The following is a 19580-nucleotide window of genomic DNA, read 5'->3' as shown; positions in this document are numbered from 1 at the left end:
GGGGAACTTTCAGCTTGTTGAGGTGGGAGGTGGCTGTTTGAGGCTCAGAGGGAAAACTGACACTGACATTATGAATAAGATGATATGTTCTCATCAACTGTGTGTGTGTGTGTGTGTGTGTGTGTGTGTGTGCCCGTGTCCTCAGTGAACTGTATCAGTCCCTGCAGTAGCTTCCAGCTGCAGCAGTCACTTCAGTTTCTGTTCAGTCTGACTGAAGGAGGTTTTTGTACGACGCTTTTTCACTGTGTGAACACAGCTTGACTGTTGATAGAGTGGAAACTCTGACAGTAGTAAACTGCTGCATCTTCAGCCTGGACTCCACTGATGGTCAGAGTGAAGTCGACTCCATTTCCTCCTCCACTTCCAGTGAATCTAGAGGAAATTCCTGATAATCTATCTGATGTTAGATAGATCAGCGCTTTATGAGCTTCTCCAGGTTTCTGTTGGTACCAAGCAACGAAATACTGTGAGCCAGAGTACTGAGTAACTGCTGGATTGGCCTTACAGTCAATAGAGACAGTTTGACCAATCTGGACTGATTTGGCTGCTGGCTGAGTCAAAACAACATTTTGTCCAAAAGACCCTGAAGAGAGAGAAGAAACACAGGAGATGAGATGTTGAGGTGAAACTCAGCTGCACTCCAAATGATTTTCACATCACAGAAAAATGATTTTCCTCACCCTGAGTGAAGCAGAGGAGAGTCCAGATGAGGATGGAGCTCAAAGTCATGTTTGGATGAGGAGGATTTCTGGGGCTTCTGTTGTCATGAAGGACAGCTGTCAGTCATCCAGTCTTCAACTCTCAGGACTATAAACTCTCCCAGAGCACTGGAGCATGGTGCTGCTGATGCAAAGTGGCTCTCTATGGAAATGCTCTGACCCACTCCAACAGGAACACACATTACTCTCATCAGCATGTTTTTACATTGATATTAGTTTACTTTGTACCTTCTTTTTAAGGATGTCTAAAAAAAACCCTAATTACATTTATTTATTATATTTATTTTGATCATATTTTCAACAAAATCAAACGCCAAGTTTAAAATGCATTCATTTACTTCCTTTTCTTGGAATTAAATATATCAACTCATACAGATGAAGAATTTAAGAATATTGTCAAAAATTTGCCTCTTTTATGTCCAGTATAATGTAAACTATCTCTGATCACACACACACACACACACACACACACACACACACACACACACACACACACACACACACACACACAGTGCTGGGGGATTTGACTGTTTCAGTGATCCTCATGCATATGCGATTAATATCAGGTTTTATTTAAGTGTAGAAAAGTGCTGTTCAATAAAATTTATTAAGTTATTAATTTTTAAAACCATGTCAGTAAAATGCTCTGATCTGCTTTCCATATTGTTATTTTCCTCAGCAGTCTCCTTGTTCTTGCTGCTTGTCTGTATTTCAGTGGCTTGGCTTTATTTTCTGATGCTCAGGTTTCCTTCTACAGTCTTCCAGCACATTCTCCTCTTCTGCTCTGACTCAGTGTCTGTACAACAGATGAGTTACTGGCTTTTCAGTCCATGTGGAACCAGCACACTTCCCTGCTCACTGTTTGCTCCACATTCTGTTGGAAACCCACTAGCGCCCCCCACAGGTTCAATACTGTCACCTCAATCCCTGTTTGAGTTTGAAGGCCTCTTGATTTCCTTCTTCCTTGCAAACATGTTCCCTCTCATATCTTCACAGTCAAAGACAGATCCAGCTCTTGTTGTGGTGAGTTTTCAGATCTGCTGTCATTTAGAAACCTGTCCAGGGCTGAAGCTGGGAGGACCGACTCTGCAGCTGTTTGGCCGTTTATCAGAAGTTTGAGAAAGGATACACTTTTAGGAAAGCCAAGTAAAGATACTTTGGAAATGTTATCTCAGATTATTATTGATTTATTCATGGTTTGATAGGAATTGAAACAATGTACACAGACAAAGTGAAAACAGCTTTCCAGTGTTAGTGTTATAGTGTTTGTAGTGGATGCTGATTTGCAACACCTGTCCCTCCTGTAGACCCTAAAAAATCTAGAAAAACATTGAACTTTGAATGTTTGAGTCTTCTTCCTCTTTAGCTGTTAATAATAAGCCTGTGAACCATTACTGGATTGTTAGGAATTCAATCAGCTACTAGCAAACTAAAAAAATATAAAAATCTCCTGCTGTGAAAACAGAGTAAATAATTTCAATCTAATAATTATCTCTCTCAGGTTTGGAGAGCAGCCCATGTGCTCCCTCTCAGTGAGGGATCTGACCCAGACACCTGCTGTCCTGTGTCAAAGCCGTCCTGCTTCCCCTAAATGTTTAAGTCCATTGTCAACTCACAGAGAAAAACATTTCTAACTTTCCATTCTGCTTAAAATGCATATCAGCAGCAACAGATTTGGACAAAACACATTATTATGGATTACTGATTCATCATTTTATATGAAACAGGTCTAGAGCAGGCTTTTGGTGGATGGTGGCGCAATAATAATCATTTGACAAAACACAGTATATCTCTAATACTGGATGTAAAAAAATAGTATCTTACAGCTACAAATGGGGTTTTTCAAGGATGATTCACGTAAATTCTGGCAATAATTTTCTCATTTCTGTCGTTTACAGTTGGACGTCTTTCTCATCACAAATATCTGTGCATCGATATTGGCCATTAGCTTTCTTTTGAGGGCGACACTGATAATCTTATTTCAGAGAGTAGAACAGAATTGTGATTTCTGTATAAGAACAAATCCTGTCACTACAAAAAAAGAACTCTTTTTGCCCATTCAGGAGGTTGAAGATTCAGTTCAGAGGCAGGCATCATTAATGGCTTTTAAACTTTTATGTGTGTGTGTGTGTGTGTGTGTGTGTGTCCTCAGTGAACTGTATCAGTCCCTGCAGTAGCTTCCAGCTGCAGCAGTCACTTCAGTTTCTGTTCAGTCTGACTGAGGGAGGTTTTTGTACGACGCTTTTTCACTGTGTGAACAGAGCTTTACTGTTGATATCGTGGTAACTCTGACAGTAGTAAACTGCTGCATCTTCAGCCTGGACTCCACTGATGGTCAGAGTGAAGTCACTCCCTGATCCACTGCCTGTAAAACGACCTGGAATCCCTGATGCTCGATTATTAGCCCGATAAATGAGCAGCTTAGGAGTTTCTCCATCTCTCTGTTGGTACCAGGCTAAATAGTGGTAGCCGCTCCACACATAAACATGCTGGCTGGTTTTACATGTGATGGTGGCGGAGGCTCCCAGAGCAGCCCTCACTGCTCCTGGCTGAGTCACTGTGATCTGGCCTCTGGACTCTGAGGACACACAGACAAAAACACAAAGCAGCGTCATGCTTTTCTCCGCTTCATTTCAGAGGGACGGATCTTCATAGAGGAGAGGACTTTGATTCTCTGGACTTTACCTGTCAAGCAGCAGCAGAGGAGAGTCCAGATGAGGATGGAGCTCAAAGTCATGTTTGGATGAGGAGGATTTCTGGGGCTTCTGTTGTCATGAAGGACAGCTGTCAGTCATCCAGTCTTCAAGTCTCAGGACTATAAACTCTCCCAGAGCACTGGAGCATGGTGCTGCTGATGCAAAGTGGCTCTCTATGGAAATGCTCTGACCCACTCCAACACGGACATACATTACTCTCATCAGGATATTAATCAATGGATTAATCAATAAATAAAACTGCAGGTTATCAATTTATTATCGTTCAGTCATATGTAGTTTTGACACCCACCTTTCAAAACAAAACAAAACAAAACAAAACAAAAAAAACGAATCAAACATCAAACAGGATTATCACGGCTGCAACATCTATATCTTAATCCATTCTTGCAGAATAATAGTTTGACCACTTAGACCATCTTTTTTCAAATGCTTTTAAGTTTCCCCTCATTTTGTACATGAAAACTTCCATTTGATGTATCTGTTGAACTGTATCTTTCCATTTGTCTGTTGTGGGACATGGTTTTTGGAGCCAGCATCTTGTGACTTGTTATTAAAGCAGTTATACGTAATATAATAAGCAAATAGTCATTGTTTTTTTTAGCAGTAATATGTATTGTTCTTCCTAACAACACAAATTCTGTATTTAAATGAACAGCTATTCCTAAAATGTGATTGATTTCTTTCTGTACATTATTCCAAAACATTTGCAATACAGGGCAAAACCAGAAAATATGTTCAACATTAGTGTACAATTCACCACATTCCCTCCAGCTGCCTGGTGAACTTAATCTTCATTTTATTTTTTCAGTTATGGAGTGTATTTGTTGCCGTGTTTCAGTCGTGAACACAACTGTAGTAAACTGTCTGTCACAACATGTTGTCCTCCACAAAGAAATCTTCGTGGTAAAAAGATTTAATCTCCAGTGGATAATTTGTAATTAACTCTGATGTTTTAGGTTATTAAAACTTTGTGCATAGGACCAAGAGTGTACAACTCTCAACCTTTATTTTTAACAGTGAAACTCGTCTGTTGCCATGTTTGAGCAGTGATGCCTGTCTGTTGCCATGGCTACTGAGCTCAGAGAGGGAAGTGAAACCTTGAAGACCAGTTTCATCAAATCTCTCCCAGTGCTGAATCATTTGAGAAAGATCCTCAGAACCAGCAGCCTCCTCTGCCCTCCATGTTCTCCTCCAGCAATCCACAGGATGGAGTTTATTTTCCCTAACTTAACCTCTTTTATCCACTCTTCCTCTCTCTCTCTCTCTCTCTCTCTCTCTCTGTGGGTCACGTCTCCCCCACCCTGACGGTGATGTTCCCCTCCAGAGAGGAGCTGCAGCAGGGGAGTCATTTCAGGATGACAAAAAACAGGAGGTTATCATCACCATGAAGGAATATAACATAACTGTGATCTCTGGTTTTGACCCATAAGAAACTAAAATATGCATTTCTCTTCTACACAGGGCGCAAGTGCTGACGTAAACTAAAATGTCAACAATTGGGTCGGCATCAGGGCAGCTCACTTTGCTCCATGTTGTTGTGCTTTTAATGTTTCTGATTGGGCTTCTTCACTGGAACTGTCCTCTTCATTTGGGGGAACTTTCAGCTTGTTGAGGTGGGAGGTGGCTGTTTGAAGCTCAGAGGGAAAACTGACACTGACACTATGAGCAAGATGATATGTTCTAATCAACCGTGTGTGTGTGTGTGTGTGTGTCCTCAGTGAACTGTATCAGTCCCTGCAGTAGCTTCCAGCTGCACCAGTCACTTGTTTCTGTTCAGTCTGACTGAGGGAGGTTTTTGTATGACACTTTTTCACTGTGTGAACAGAGCTTTACTATTGATATAATGTTGACTCTGACAGTAGTAAACTGCTGCATCTTCAGCCTGGACTCCACTGATGGTCAGAGTGAAGTCACTCCCTGATCCACTGCCTGTGAAACGACCTGGAATCCCTGATTCTCGAGTATTAGCATAGTAAATGAGGAGTTTAGCAGCTTCTCCATCTCTCTGTTGGTACCAGGCTAAAATGTGTTTGCTGTTCCACACATGAACATCCTGACTGGTTTTACATGTGATGGTGACGGAGGCTCCCAGAGCAGCCCTCACTGCTCCAGGCTGAGTCACTGTGACCTGGCCTCTGGACTCTGAGGACACACAGACAAAAACACAAAGCAGCGTCATGCTTTTCTCCGCTTCATTTCAGAGGGACGGATCTTCATAGAGGAGAGGACTTTGATTCTCTGGACTTTACCTGTCAAGCAGCAGCAGAGGAGAGTCCAGATGAGGATGGAGCTCAAAGTCATGTTTGGATGAGGAGGATTTCTGGGGCTTCTGTTGTCATGAAGGACAGCTGTCAGTCATCCAGTCTTCAACTCTCAGGACTATAAACTCTCCCAGAGCACTGGAGCATGGTGCTGCTGATGCAAAGTGGCTCTCTATGGAAATGCTCTGACCCACTCCAACAGCAAAACACATTACTCTCATCAGGATGTTTCTAAATGTGTACATTAATTTAATATCTGATGGCTTCTTTTTCCAGATTTCTGCAGAACAACACATATTAATGTAATTTTACTTTGACTTTTCTTTCAACAAATTAAAAAAGTACTTTAAAATGTGTTAAAAATCTGATTTTCCTCTATTTTTGCCCCACTTTTTGAAAAAAGTACTATGTATTAACTGATGTAGAAAAGAAAATTTTTAAATATCTTTAAATATTTTCTCCTTTTATTTCCAGTGTAATGTAAAGGTTGTCAGCTCATACCATGTTTGTGTGCTGATTTGTATGAGAGGCTTCTTAAAGGGTAGTGAAACAGTGTGTGAGTGAGTGACTGCTGGAGCATAAAAACCATCTGACAGAAAGTCCTTAAAGCCTGATGCTTCAGGAGCATCAGCTTCTTCTCCAAGCAGCTGACTGCTGCTCCAAGCCTCATCCAGACGGCCCAAAATGTCTCTGCTCTATAGAGGCCTCCAACATCAGGAGTCCGTTTTGCCTTCTCATCATCTTTCTCTCAACACTGCTTCTTCTCTCCATTTCTATCAACATTATTCCCTGAGGTTGACACCACCCACATAACGCCCACACACTCAAGCCAAGTTTCTGCTGGCCTCCTTCACTTTTCTCACATCTTCCATATTCAGAGCCTCAACCGTAGAGTTCCACCTGTCTGCTTCCCCCTGCATATTCCACCTGTTGTTCTCCTCACAATGTTCTGGTCTTCTCGCTGAAATGGACAGAGACCAATCAAACCCACCGACCTCATGTTTATTCATCAGATGGATCCGTCTCTCAGTCCATCTGAAAGCCTGGCAAACTGCCTCTCCCTTTAAAGATCTGAGATTCCTGCTCTTTCTGATCTGCTCTTCAGCTCAGAAAGCGCTCACCTAGCTACCTGCCCCTGGTTCCATTCACACTGACGGCAAATCCTCCACATCCTAAATCAAGCTGCTTCTCCAGCCGTTCCTTCAGCATTGGAGTCACTATTCCAGCTTCTCACCATGGTGTTTCTCAACACATTATCCTCGTCATGAGTCACTTGTCTTCAGCAGTTTTTCTCTGTTTCCGCTCAGATGTGAAAGACCTTTGTTATTCACAGTCACCTCTATCTTCTCAGCAAGGTTTTGGGGGTCCGCTGTTCCCTGGAGGATCATTCAAATAGTTGTGTGTGTTTGCATATGTGTCCTGCCTCTCTGCTCTCCACCCGTTAAGAGGCCAGTGTTGATCAGTGGCTGTCCAGGCCTTTCAGAGCCACTGACACACTGGCAGCACAATGATGATGTCACACATTCTCCTGCTGGGCACCCTGGGGCTCCTTGTTCAGGGTGAGACTCTCTTCTGAAAACTTGGCTTCAGGATGCAACCAGCTTTACCACAATCATCTTCTGCTGTGATGGAGAAACACTGAGACCAGCAGCATTCACCTTCTTCCATCTGTTCTCCATGTTAAAGAAATCCTCCTCTTCTGTTTTCATATTCATCATCTTTCTCCAAGCTGTATTTGTCTCAATAACCCTTCTGCTCTCTCGGATATTTTCCAGATTCATCAGGAGAAATCACTCTGACTCAGTCTCCTGGATCTCAGTCTGTTAGTCCAGGACAGACTGTCTCTATCAGATGTAAAGCCAGTACACATATTAGTAACAACGTCAACTGGTACCTTCAGAAACCTGGAGAAGCTCCTAAACTCCTGATATATTATGCCACAAACCTCCAGTCTGGAGTTTCTAGTCGTTTTAGTGGAAGTGGATCTGGGTCTGACTTCACTCTGACCATCAGTGGAGTCCAGGCTGAAGATTCAGGAGTTTACTACTGTCAGCAGCATTACAGCTACCCGTTCACACAGTGTAACAACATCGTACAAAAACCTCCCTCAGCTGGAGAGGAACTGATCTGACTCAACAGCTGCAGAGACACTAAAACACTAGAGACTTTCCTTAAAAGACACAAAGTCAGAACACCTATGGTGATTTTTTTTAATCAATTCAAGACAATGTGTAAGACATTAATACTTCTTTTATAGTTAGGGTTAGGGTTAGGCTGTTCAAGCAAACTCAAGTATCTCAAACATCGCACAACACAATACTTGATCAAAGATACTTTATTGCATATTTTTTTAGGAACACTTTTTTTCATTTTTTATTTCATGTTTATTTTATCATTTCCAGCGAGCAAACTGCATGAAACAAACATTAAAACATCTGTCATAATAAATTATGGACAGCAAAGTGATTCTACTGGTGTGTTCACGCGTCTCCCTCTGAACATACCACACAACTGAGCACAACTCCAGCAAGAAACCCTGCTCTGGTCTTTGCATTGCTGCATCTCCATCTCATTTATCCATCCCTGACAGTTCATCTTGGCCAATTTTATTTAATTGCATGATTGATTGTCTCTCTTTTAGTGTCATTGTCTGCCGGTCTCTGTTTCCTACATGGATATGTTGTATTCTTACTCTAATTTTTATGTCTCCTGTGTCCTTGTTTTTATGTATTATGACCCTTGTGTCCCGTTTTTGTATATTTTAATGGTTCTTTAACATCATGCCGGAGGACTGCGGTTGTAAACTAGCCTCTGGCTAACACTGGCGCATTTACAGTAATGTTAATCAATGTGCATTGTCCTCTCTAAATAAAAAAAAAAAAAAAAAAAGAAAAACATCACACACCGTATGGCAGGTCAACTGTCTCCTCCATCTGAAAACAGCATTTTTGTCCTCACTAGGATCCTGTAGGAATGATCCCTGCATCTCTCCAAACAGCAGATTGGTCAGCTGATTGGTTGAGCCTTTACCTGTTTGGATCAGAAAGCCTGGACAAAAACCGAGCCGCAGCAGGTTAGTCCTGTGACATCAGTTACCATGGCAACCCAGCTGGGCTTGAGGTGAGCCTCGTCCGTGACCCTGTTAAACCAGGTTGAAGCTACAAGTTAGCTCGCTCAATCACTGATCCTGCTCCGTGACTCAGGACCCAGTTCTGTTCATATTTGACCTTTTCATGCCGACCTCCAACCTGCTGAGAGTCGACTTCCCAACCAGCGCCACCATGTGTCTTGTTCCTGCTCAGGACGACATGATCTCCAAAGCCCCCAGCACATTATTTACAGGTTAGAGGGCCCTCCCTCGACCCAGGGCCACACACACACATGCACACACACACACACATAGACACACACACACAAATCTTGCTGTGCTCCATTCAGCCTCAGGTCAGGAAGCTGAACAACACTCTGTCCATGAGGATTTTTCCAGGCACAGCAGAACTCTCTGATCTTAAGGAGACTATGAGACGCTGGAATTAGCACAATATTCATGTCACATTCATCCAGTTATATTCCATCAAGTTAGGCTTTATTCACCGTGTTGAAAATGTTATTTCGATCTAACTGACCATCATGAGAAAAGACATGACAAACAATATCTGTAAGGATTCCCATATTAACAAACCAAGGATTTTTCAAACCAATTCAAACGAATTCTTAGAAATGATAGAAATACAATTTATATTATAATTATTAATTATATTTAAGCAAGTTTAGTTTAGTTTAGGGCTGCTCCTTGTCTACTGTTTGTGATCTTTATGGACAGGATTTCAGGGTGCAGTCACTTTGGTGACCACAGGATTCATCCCTGCTCTTTGCAGATGATGTGGTCCTGCTGGCCTCATCAGCCTGTGAGCTCCCAGCATGCACTGAGGTAGTTTGCAGCCAAGTGTGAAGCGGTCAGCATGAGGATCAGCAGCTCTAAGTCCAAGGCCATGGTTCTCTTTCAGAAAAGGTGGCAGTGGCAGCAGTTGTACAGTCGCTGTACTGGACCGTCATAGTGAAGAAGGAGCTGAGCCACAAGGCAAGGCTCTCGATTTACTGGTCGGTCTTTGTTCCAACCATCACGTGGTCACGAGCTCTGGGTGCTGACCGAAAGAATGAGATCACAGGTACAAGCGGCAGAAATTAGTTTCCTCTGCAGGGTGGCCAGGTGCACCCTTAGGGATATTGTGAGGAGCTCGGAGTAGAGCCGCTGCTCTTCCACATTGAAAGGAGCCGATTGAGGTGGTTCAGGGATCTAGTCAAGACGCCTCCTGGTCGTGTTCTGGGCACGACCACCTGGGAAGAGGCCCCGGGGCAGACCCAGGACATGCTGGGAGGAGATTATGTATCCCAGCTGGCCTGGGAAGACCTTGGGATCCCCCAGGAGGAGCTGGTGGATGTGGCCCTGGAAAAGGTTGTCTGGGCTGTTTTTTTTCTGTTTTATTGACTTGGAGAGACATGAACATTACTTTACAAGTTTAACAAGATCCTGCAAAAATTAATGAAGGTTTGAAATTGGTACAGTTTGATAGTTTAGCTGATTGTTCCATCAGCTGGTCAGTTTTGGTGGCTGAGACTGAGGAGAGTTTGTTGTTTTCAAAGTGAGAGAGCCGTGTCTCTCTACAGTCAGAGGTTTTTGTACGGCGGCTCAATGAGTTTGTATCACTGTGGTACACTTTTGGTGGAGGAACCAGGCTGGATGTTGGAAGTAAGTTTAATTATTTCATGTTCTTACCAATCCATTAGAAAAATATTCATTTTTTCATATTATTTGCATTTCATGAAACAAACTGCTGTACTTGATTTTCCATGTTAATATCTGATATTAAGCCAACAGTGATCTCTAAGTAGTGAAATCAGAGGAGACTTTGAAAAACTGAATCCAAATGATTGATCAAATTTCTTTGAGTTAATCTAAGTTATTTTAATGAAAAGAGAAATCATTTATTCCAGATTATTTCTTTAAAGTGGCATCTTGAGGGCTTGTAGTTGTTGCTTTCTCTGACAAAGTGAGAGAGCCGTGTCTCTCTACAGTCAGAGGTTTTTGTACGGCGGCTCAATGAGTTTGTATCACTGTGGTGGACTTTTGGTGGAGGAACCAGACTAGATGGTGGAAGTAGGTTTCTGCAAGGTAATTCAAAGTGCTTTACAGAAACATTAAAAGCAACAAGACATAAATTAAAACAATAAAAACAGTCAATAAAAAGGGAAATAAAAATTTAGAATGATAGCGATAATAAAATACAGTAACATAAAATAACAACAGGCTCAGTACACTGCCTGAGCTAGACGGCCAAGGGTCCAGGGCGTTATAGGCCTTATCACCCCTGCAGCTCTTTGCCACCAAAAGGCAATAGGCCAAGGGTCCAGGCCGTGATAGCCTATATCACGCCCGCGACTCCTTGCCACCAGAAAGTGAACTAGACAAAATTTGAGTTTAAATTCAAAACCGGCTCTGTCAGAGATTTCAGCTAGGATCTCTTGTCCCTGGCTCTGAACCATCAGGAATTTGGTTGGTCGGGTCTGTTTTTTTTTTTTTTTTTTTTTTTGTATGGGACATCGCCCTTAATAATACACCCAATGCGTGCACACTATTTGCTCTTGAGTCCTTCACTCAGAGTCTTACAGTCCCGCCGGACACAGGTTCCACACTCTGGTCTTATTCAGATCGTAATGAACTCTAAAGATCCATCACAGGACGTCTCCCTTCTAGATCTGAATTCACAGCCTGCTCCCCAGTGTCGAGTCACAGAAGTAGCTGACTCAGACTTCCCGGTCACCCCTCGCAGGGATGCCGACAGCCCAACCTCTTAATTCCTTAGACTCTGAAACCTCTCCTATTAGAGATTTCAGCCCGGACTAAGTCCTCAGCCCTGGAATCTCCGACATTTGCAGCTGATTTAACAATAAACCCAAATAAAACAGTCAGGATAAGAAACAAAGTAAGAAAAATAAAAGGCATAAATAAACAGTGCGTAGTTTAAAAGTACGGGCAGTACAATAGGTAATCCTTGGAGTGCGGAGGAGGCATAAATCAACAGTGTGTAGTTTAAAGGTACAGGCAATACAACAGGCAAGTATTTAATCTAACAGTACGCTTCAGTGAACAGTAGTGCTTTTAGCCCTGATTTAAAGGAGCTGACAGATTGAGCAGACCTCAGATCTACAGGAAGTTTGTTCCACAGGTGAGGAGCATAATAACTGAATGCTGCCTCACCTTGCTTGGTTCTTGTTCTTGGAACACACAACAAGCCAGTTCCAGATGACCTAAGGGGTCTAGATGCTTCGTAGGGAACCAGTAGATCAAGCATATATTTTGGTCCGAGACATTCAGGGCTTTGTAGACCAGCAGTAAGATTTTAAAATCTATCCTTTGACTCACAGGAAGCCAGTGTAGCGATTTCATGACCGGTGTAATATGGTCCAGTTTCCTGGTGTTTGTAAGGACTCTGGCGGCAGCGTTCTGAATCAGCTGCAGCTGTCTGATTGATTTTTTGTTAAGGCCGGTAAATATGCCATTGCAATAGTCCAACCTACTAAAAATGAATGCATGAATAAGTTTTTCCATGTCTTGTTTAGACAGAAACCCCTTAATTCTAGCAATGTTTTTCAGGTCGTAATAGGCAGATTTAGTAATAAACTTTAAATGGCTGTTGAAGTTCAGGTCTGAGTCAATAATAACACCAAGATTTCTGGCTTGATTCGTAGCTGTCAGTGACATAGAGCCAAGGTGAGCGCTGATCTTTGCCCTTTCATTTTTTGGGCTAAAAATTAATACTTCTGTCTTTTCTGGATTTAGCTGGAGAAAATTCTGGCACATCCAGTCACTGATTTGATGAATACAGTTACTCAATGAGAGTAAGGGACTGTAGTCATGTGATGACACTGAGATATAGAGTTGTGTGTCATCGGCATATGTATGATAGGAGATGTTGTGATGTTCCATAATCTGGGCTGGGGGTAGCATATAGATGTTGAATAGAAGTGGTCCGAGAATGGACCCTTGAGGAACCCCACATGTGATCGTGGTTCGCTCAGATTTATGGTTACCAACTGACACAAAAAAGTCCCTATCTTGTAAGTAAGATTTGAACCATTGTAGCACAGTGCCGGTGAGTCCCACCCACTTTTCCAGTCTGCTAAGTAGAATATTATGATCAACTGTATCAAATGCAGCACTGAGATCTAGTAATACCAGGACAGAGGATATGCATGCATCAGTATTCTGATGAATATCATTTAAGACTTTTATAAGTACAGTCTCAGTGCTGTGGTGTGGCCGAAATCCAGACTGAAATCTGTTAAAAAGATTGTTTTGCATCATAAAAGCATGGATTTGCTGGAAGACAACCCTTTCAATGATTTTCCCCAAAAATGGCAGATTTGATATTGGCCTATAGTTACTAATTGTTGTGTGTAACCCGGATGCAAAATGCAGTCAGTCACATGCGTCATGTGACTGATGTGCTGCCAGTCAGCGCCGCATAAAGGTGTGTGCGGAAGTGGCATAGCGGGTTTTTTGCTAAGCCACAGGTGTGCCGAGTTGCGGCAGGAGCCTTGTGTCCGGTCCGCCGAGAGCGAGTGTGTCCGGTCCGCCGAGAGCGAGTGTGTTTGGTCCACCGACAGCGAGTGAGTTTGGTCCGCCGAGAGCGAGTGTGTCCGGTCCGCCGAGAGCGAGTGTGTTTGGTCCGCCGAGAGCGAGTGTGTTTGGTTGTTCATAGCGAATTGGCCAGAAAAGCTGGTGAGTGTTTGAATAATTGTCTCTGTTAGCTTCGCGGTTAGTGCGGCTAACACGATGCGGCTAGCATGGCTATAGCGGCTAGCGTGGTTAGCCTAGTGTTATGAGTGCCATAGCGGCTAGCGCAGCTAGCTTATATGAACTGAATTGATTGAATTACTTTATTTTTCTTAATTGTTATTTACTTTATTTATTATTTATTTTACACTTTAGTGGAAGTGTACTCTGTGTTGAATGCTTGTTAACATGAGTATACAATGAAATGTGTGCACAATAATGAACCCAGGATCCTGTCCTATACACAGGCCAGGTTGATGGCGAGCTACCAGGACTGTTGACTTCATAGCCAAGCTTCTACTTCTCTCCTGCCGGTCCTGGTAGGAGGCTCCTTGCAGCCAGTGTTTTTTTTTCTCTTTTGGGAAGGACTTTTCTTTTGGAGGACTCTATTCTTTTTCTAAAGGAACTCTGGTTGATAACTAAAACCACAACAAACAACTTTCACGGACTTCGGACTATACACTTATATGGACAGCTGCCTTAACTGGCAGTAAGGGTTGAGTATGTTATTCCGCTTGTGCTATGAAATGAATTGTGGAAAAAAAGAATTGAAGAATTAAGTTGTGAACTGTGAATTTATTTAGAATTGTATTGTTTTTGTTTTGCTTAATGGCCATTCTCCCAATGTAACAGTTGTTGCATATTTTTTTTTTTATTTTTTTGTTGTCAATACATGGTACCATTCTTCACCAAATTGCATCTTGTGTGATTCAGTACTGTTCATTTCCTCCCTGAGCCGAACCCTCTTCTGATTTCTAGTCCAACTGTTATTTAAATTTACTTTATATAACACATTTTTATAATTTGCTATTCATATAGGTTACATCTTCATTTGGGGGAACTTTCAGCTTATTGAGGTGGGAGGTGGCTGTTTGAAGCTCAGAGGGAAAACTGACACTGACACTATCAACAAGATGATGTGTTCTCATCAACTGTGTGTGTGTGTGTGTGTGTGTGTGAGAGTGTGTGTGTGTGTGTGTGTGTCCTCAGTGAACTGTATCAGTCCCTGCAGTAGCTTCCAGCTGCAGCAGTCACTTCAGTTTCTGTTCAGTCTGACTGAGGGAGGTTTTTGTACGACGCTTTTTCACTGTGTGAACACTCCTTTACTGTTGATAACGTGAGCACTCTTACAGTAGTAAACTGCTGCATCTTCAGCCTGGACTCCACTGATGGTCAGAGTGAAGTCACTCCCTGATCCACTGCCTGTAAAACGACCTGGGATCCCTGGTGCTCGAGTATTAGCAGCGTAAATGAGCACTTTAGGAGTTTCTCCGTCTTTCTGTTGGTACCATGATAGAATGTCTACGTTAACAGCATTACCATCATCATCTTTGACAGGAACAGCAGCAACATCCTGGCTGGTTTTACATGTGATGGTGACGGAGGCTCCCAGAGCAGCGCTCACTGCTCCAGGCTGAGTCACTGTGACCTGGCCTCTGGACTCTGAGGACACACAGACAAAAACACAAAGCAGCGTCATGCTTTTCTCCGCTTCATTTCAGAGGGACGGATCTTCATAGAGGAGAGGACTTTGATTCTCTGGACTTTACCTGTCAAGCAGCAGCAGAGGAGAGTCCAGATGAGGATGGAGCTCAAAGTCATGTTTGGATGAGGACGATTTCTGGGGCTTCTGTTGTCATGAAGGACAGCTGTCAGTCATCCAGTCTTCAACTCTCAGGACTATAAACTCTCCCAGAGCACTGGAGCATGGTGCTGCTGATGCAAAGTGGCTCTCTATGGAAATGCTCTGACCCACTCCAACAGGGACACACATTACTCTCATCAGGATGTTAATCAATGGATAATTTTCAATAAACTCCTGATAAATAATATTCCTAAGTTATATTTCCATTGGTTTATTTTGATGATTCTATGTATGTGTTCAATATGGTTTTATATGTGATAATTGATGTCTTCCAAAGCTCTTAATAAAGACTAAAGACAATGGAAATGGCTCATAGAAAATAAAGATTTTCTCTGATCAAAATTTCAACGGCCTGCTGTAGTAGAAGTAGAATATATTCAGTTAGTTTTCAATTGTGAAACCTGTCGGTTTGTGTCGTTCAGTGGCAAACACAACTACAGTAAACCATTGTGAGATTTTGGTTTCAGCACGCACACACACACACACACACACACACTCACACACACTCACACACACAATGTTGATAAAAAAGACTAAATGGCCTTACATTCTTTTCCCAGTGCGTAAATGTAAACTACATTTTTCAGTGGGTAAGTAAAACCTTGGTACTTTGAAGGTCATGTGGCTCTCAACCTTTATTTTTAACAGTGAAACTTGTCTGTTGCCATGGTTGAGCAGTGATGCCTGTCTGTTGCCGCGGTTACTGAGCTCAGAGAGGGAGGAGAAACCTTGAAGGCCAGTTTCATCAAATCTCTTCCACTGCTGAATCATCTGAGAAAGATCCTCAGAACCAGCAGCCAAAACGTCCTGGGTTCAAACCCGAGCACAGGCCGTTTCCTGTCTCTCTCTATGGTGCCTATCAAATAAAGCAGAAAGGACAAAAAAAAAAAAAAAAGAGTGAGAAAGTCCATGGAGGGAGATGGACAGGGAGGATGGACGGCATGTATGTCCTTCACACACGAGTTCCATTCCCGTTTCCAGTGAGATCTTTCATTTGTGACCGAGACTGTGCCCATTAAAAAAAAAAAAAAAATACATAAATAGTGAAGCAACAGAAAAAAATGAATTTGTGGTACAAAACAAAACATGCAAGGAAATGTGTGGGTATGTGCAAATTGTGCAGTTTACAGTGGCGCCATTCAGAGACAGCTGTCAGAGGCAATGCACTTTCAGGTGTTTTACTGCCACCTAGTGGTTCAGGTGGAGACTGCATTGAACTTGTTGGTTCCCCACAGCAATGACAATAATTAGATTTCATTATAAAACTGCCATTATTATAGTCCCTGAGTGATCCATAACCAATAATGGTGTGACACTTTTATCTCTGAAATTCTTCATTGTGGAAACTTCTGTTTTGTTTAGTATTACTGTCCAAAACTACTGGTGCTACTACTACTACTACTACTACTACTACTACCTCGACTACTACTACTACTACTGTCACTACTTCTACTACTACTACTACTACTACTACTACCATTACTTCTGCCACCAGCACTACTACTACCACTACTACCTCTACTACTACTACCTCTACTACCACCACGACTACTACATCTTCCACTACTACTACTACCACTACTACTGCCACCAGCACTACTACTACCAGTACTATTTCTACCTCTACGACTACCACTACTACTACGATTACTACTACCACCCCCACTACTACTACAACTACACTTCCTACTACTACTACTCCTACCACAACTACTACTTCCACTACTACCACTACTACTTCTACCTCTACCACTACCACCACTAAAACTACTCTCTCTACTACTACTACTACAATCACTGTTACTGCCGCCACCTCTATTACTACCACTACCAGTCCTGCTACCACTACTGCTACCTCTACCACGACTACTATGACTACCATTACAACTACTACCATTACTAATACCACTACTACTACCACCACCACTACGACTGCTACTACTACAGCAACTACTACTACCACCACTACCACTGCCACCACTGCCACCACTACTACTACTATTACTACTATTACTACTACTACTACTGCTACTGCTGCTGCTGCATCTTCTGCTACTGCTACCTCTGCTATTATATTATGTATATTGTCACTGCTAATTAATAGTAGCCTACTTTTGGGAGTATTAATTAGTATCCACACAGTACTGGTGTTTTATATCTTTGACCAGAGCTTCTCAACCTTTTTGGTGGGTGACCTCCTGAAGAGTGTCGGCTTTTTCAGGTTGTTTTATCGCTGAATTTTTAGAGGAGGCCTAAACATCATCCAAACTTTACACATGTGGATACCTGTGTGTGTGTATGTGTGTGTGTGTGTGTGTGTGTGTGTGTGTGTGTGTTGGTCCTCAGTGAACTGTATCAGTCCCTGCAGTAGCTTCCAGCTGCAGCAGTCACTTCAGTTTCTGTTCAGTCTGACTGAAGGAGGTTTTTGTACGACGCTTTTTCACTGTGTGAACAGCCACTGACTGTTGATATAGTGGTAACTCTGACAGTAGTAAACTGCTGCATCTTCAGCCTGGACTCCACTGATGGTCAGAGTGAAGTCGACTCCATTCCCTCCTCCACTTCCAGTGAATCTAGAGGAAATTCCTGATAACTTCTCTGATGTTACTTTGATCAGCGCTTTAGGAACTTCTCCAGGTTTCTGTTGGTACCAAGCCAGGTAATACTGTGAGCCAGAGTACTGAGTAGCTGCTGGATTGGCCTTACAGTCAATAGAGACAGTTTGACCAATCTGGACTGATTTGGCTGCTGGCTGAGTCAAGACAATATTTTGTCCAAAAGACCCTGAAGAGAGAGAAGAAACACTGGACATGAGATGTTGAGGTGAAACTCAGCTGCACTCCAAATGATTTTCACATCACAGAAAAATGATTTTCCTCACCCTGAGTGAAGCAGAGGAGAGTCCAGATGAGGATGGAGCTCAAAGTCATGTTTGGATGAGGAGGATTTCTGGGGCTTCTGTTGTCATGAAGGACAGCTGTCAGTCATCCAGTCTTCAACTCTCAGGACTATAAACTCTCCCAGAGCACTGGAGCATGGTGCTGCTGATGCAAAGTGGCTCTCTATGGAAATGCTCTGACCCACTCCAACAGGGACACACATTACTCTCATCAGGACGTCTTTTACATTGATATTATTTTACTAAATACCTTCTTTTTCAGGATGTCCACAAAATGCTAATTATATCTGTGTACATTTATTTTGATTATTGTTTCAACAAAACAAAATGCCAACTTTAAAATGCATCCAAAAACTGACCTTTTTTTTTTTTACTTCCTCTTCTTTAAATTAAATATATTAACTCATACAAATGATGAATTTATGAATATTGTCAAAAATGTGCCTCCTTTATGTCCAGTATAATGTAAACTATTACTGAACACACACCCACACACCCACCCATATGCACACACACACACACACATACATAGTGCTGGGGGCTTTGACTATTTCAGTAATCCTCATGTATATGTGGTTAATATCAGGTTTTATTTAAGTGTAGAAAAGTGCTGTTCAATAAAGTGTGTTATTAATTTCTAAAACCATGTCAGTAAAATGCTCTGATCTGCTTTCCATATTGTTATTTTCCTCAGCAGTCTCCTTGTTCTTGCTGCTTGTCTGTATTTCAGTGGCTTGGCTTTATTTTCTGATGCTCAGGTTTCCTTCTACAGTCTTCCACCACATTCTCCTCTTCTGCTCTGACTCAGTGTCTGTACAACAGATGAATTACTGGCTTTTCAGTCCATGTGGAACCAGCACACTTCCCTGCTCACTGTTTGCTCCACATTCTGTTGGAAACCCACTAGCGCCCCCCACAGGTTCAATACTGTCACCTCAACCCCTGTTGTGTGAGTTTGAAGGCCTCTTGATGTTCCTCTCCTTTTCCAATGCGTTCTTTCTTATTGTCTCATTTTAGTTGAATGTTTTCTCCATTTTCCTCATCCTTACAGAAAACAGTGCTCTTTCAAATGTCAGATAAATCCATGTGTGGTATTCTGCTGAGTCATGACAGCTGTTGTAAATTGGGGCTGTGGGTTGCTCAGTGATTTGAAATGACCAAAACATATCAGGTTGTTGATTAAAGAGTATAATTCCATGGATGTGGAGCATGAAAGCAGTTTTACCCGTTTCAGTTTTGGCAAAGAGAAGCTGCAAGGGGAGCCGGTCAGTAGACCTGGTCCAGTGTGAATCGACTGAGCAGCAACTCACACTGAGCAACATTTTTATCTTCCCATTCTGTGTGAAATGCAACACAGCACAATATATATATTCTTAGTGTGTCCGCTAACATTTTGAACAGCAAAGGCTTTTCAAGTCAGTTCTTATGATTTGGCCTTTTGCACTATCATGAATATGCCACTACAAGACGTTTCTAGTCATAAATATATTGTCAAATATTAA

The 19580-nt window shown here is 42.3% G+C and overlaps 4 gene segments (V, D, J or C); 1 reads left to right on the top strand and 3 right to left on the bottom strand.

The window, feature by feature from the left end:
- Window positions 1-2965: 2965 nt before the first annotated feature.
- On the bottom strand, window positions 2966-3456 carry LOC115367552 (Ig kappa chain V region 3381-like). The segment is given in 2 exon segments: window positions 2966-3297; window positions 3405-3456. Coding segments are annotated over 2 exon segments (384 nt in total).
- Window positions 3457-5246: 1790 nt separating this feature from the next.
- LOC115367910 (Ig kappa chain V region 3381-like) lies at window positions 5247-5737 on the bottom strand. The segment is given in 2 exon segments: window positions 5247-5578; window positions 5686-5737. Coding segments are annotated over 2 exon segments (384 nt in total).
- A 1467-nt stretch (window positions 5738-7204) lies between these two features.
- Window positions 7205-7828, top strand: LOC115367548 (immunoglobulin kappa variable 1-39-like). The segment is given in 2 exon segments: window positions 7205-7256; window positions 7473-7828. Coding segments are annotated over 2 exon segments (408 nt in total).
- A 6790-nt stretch (window positions 7829-14618) lies between these two features.
- Window positions 14619-15136, bottom strand: LOC115367908 (Ig kappa chain V region 3547-like). The segment is given in 2 exon segments: window positions 14619-14977; window positions 15085-15136. Coding segments are annotated over 2 exon segments (411 nt in total).
- Between the last annotated feature and the right edge of the window lie 4444 nt (window positions 15137-19580).

This window comes from Myripristis murdjan, chromosome 11, assembly GCF_902150065.1.
Source record: "Myripristis murdjan chromosome 11, fMyrMur1.1, whole genome shotgun sequence".
Taxonomy (NCBI): Eukaryota; Metazoa; Chordata; class Actinopteri; order Holocentriformes; family Holocentridae; genus Myripristis; species Myripristis murdjan.
The sequence above is the reverse complement of the archived record's forward strand: the minus strand, read 5'-3'. Positions and strand labels throughout refer to the sequence as shown.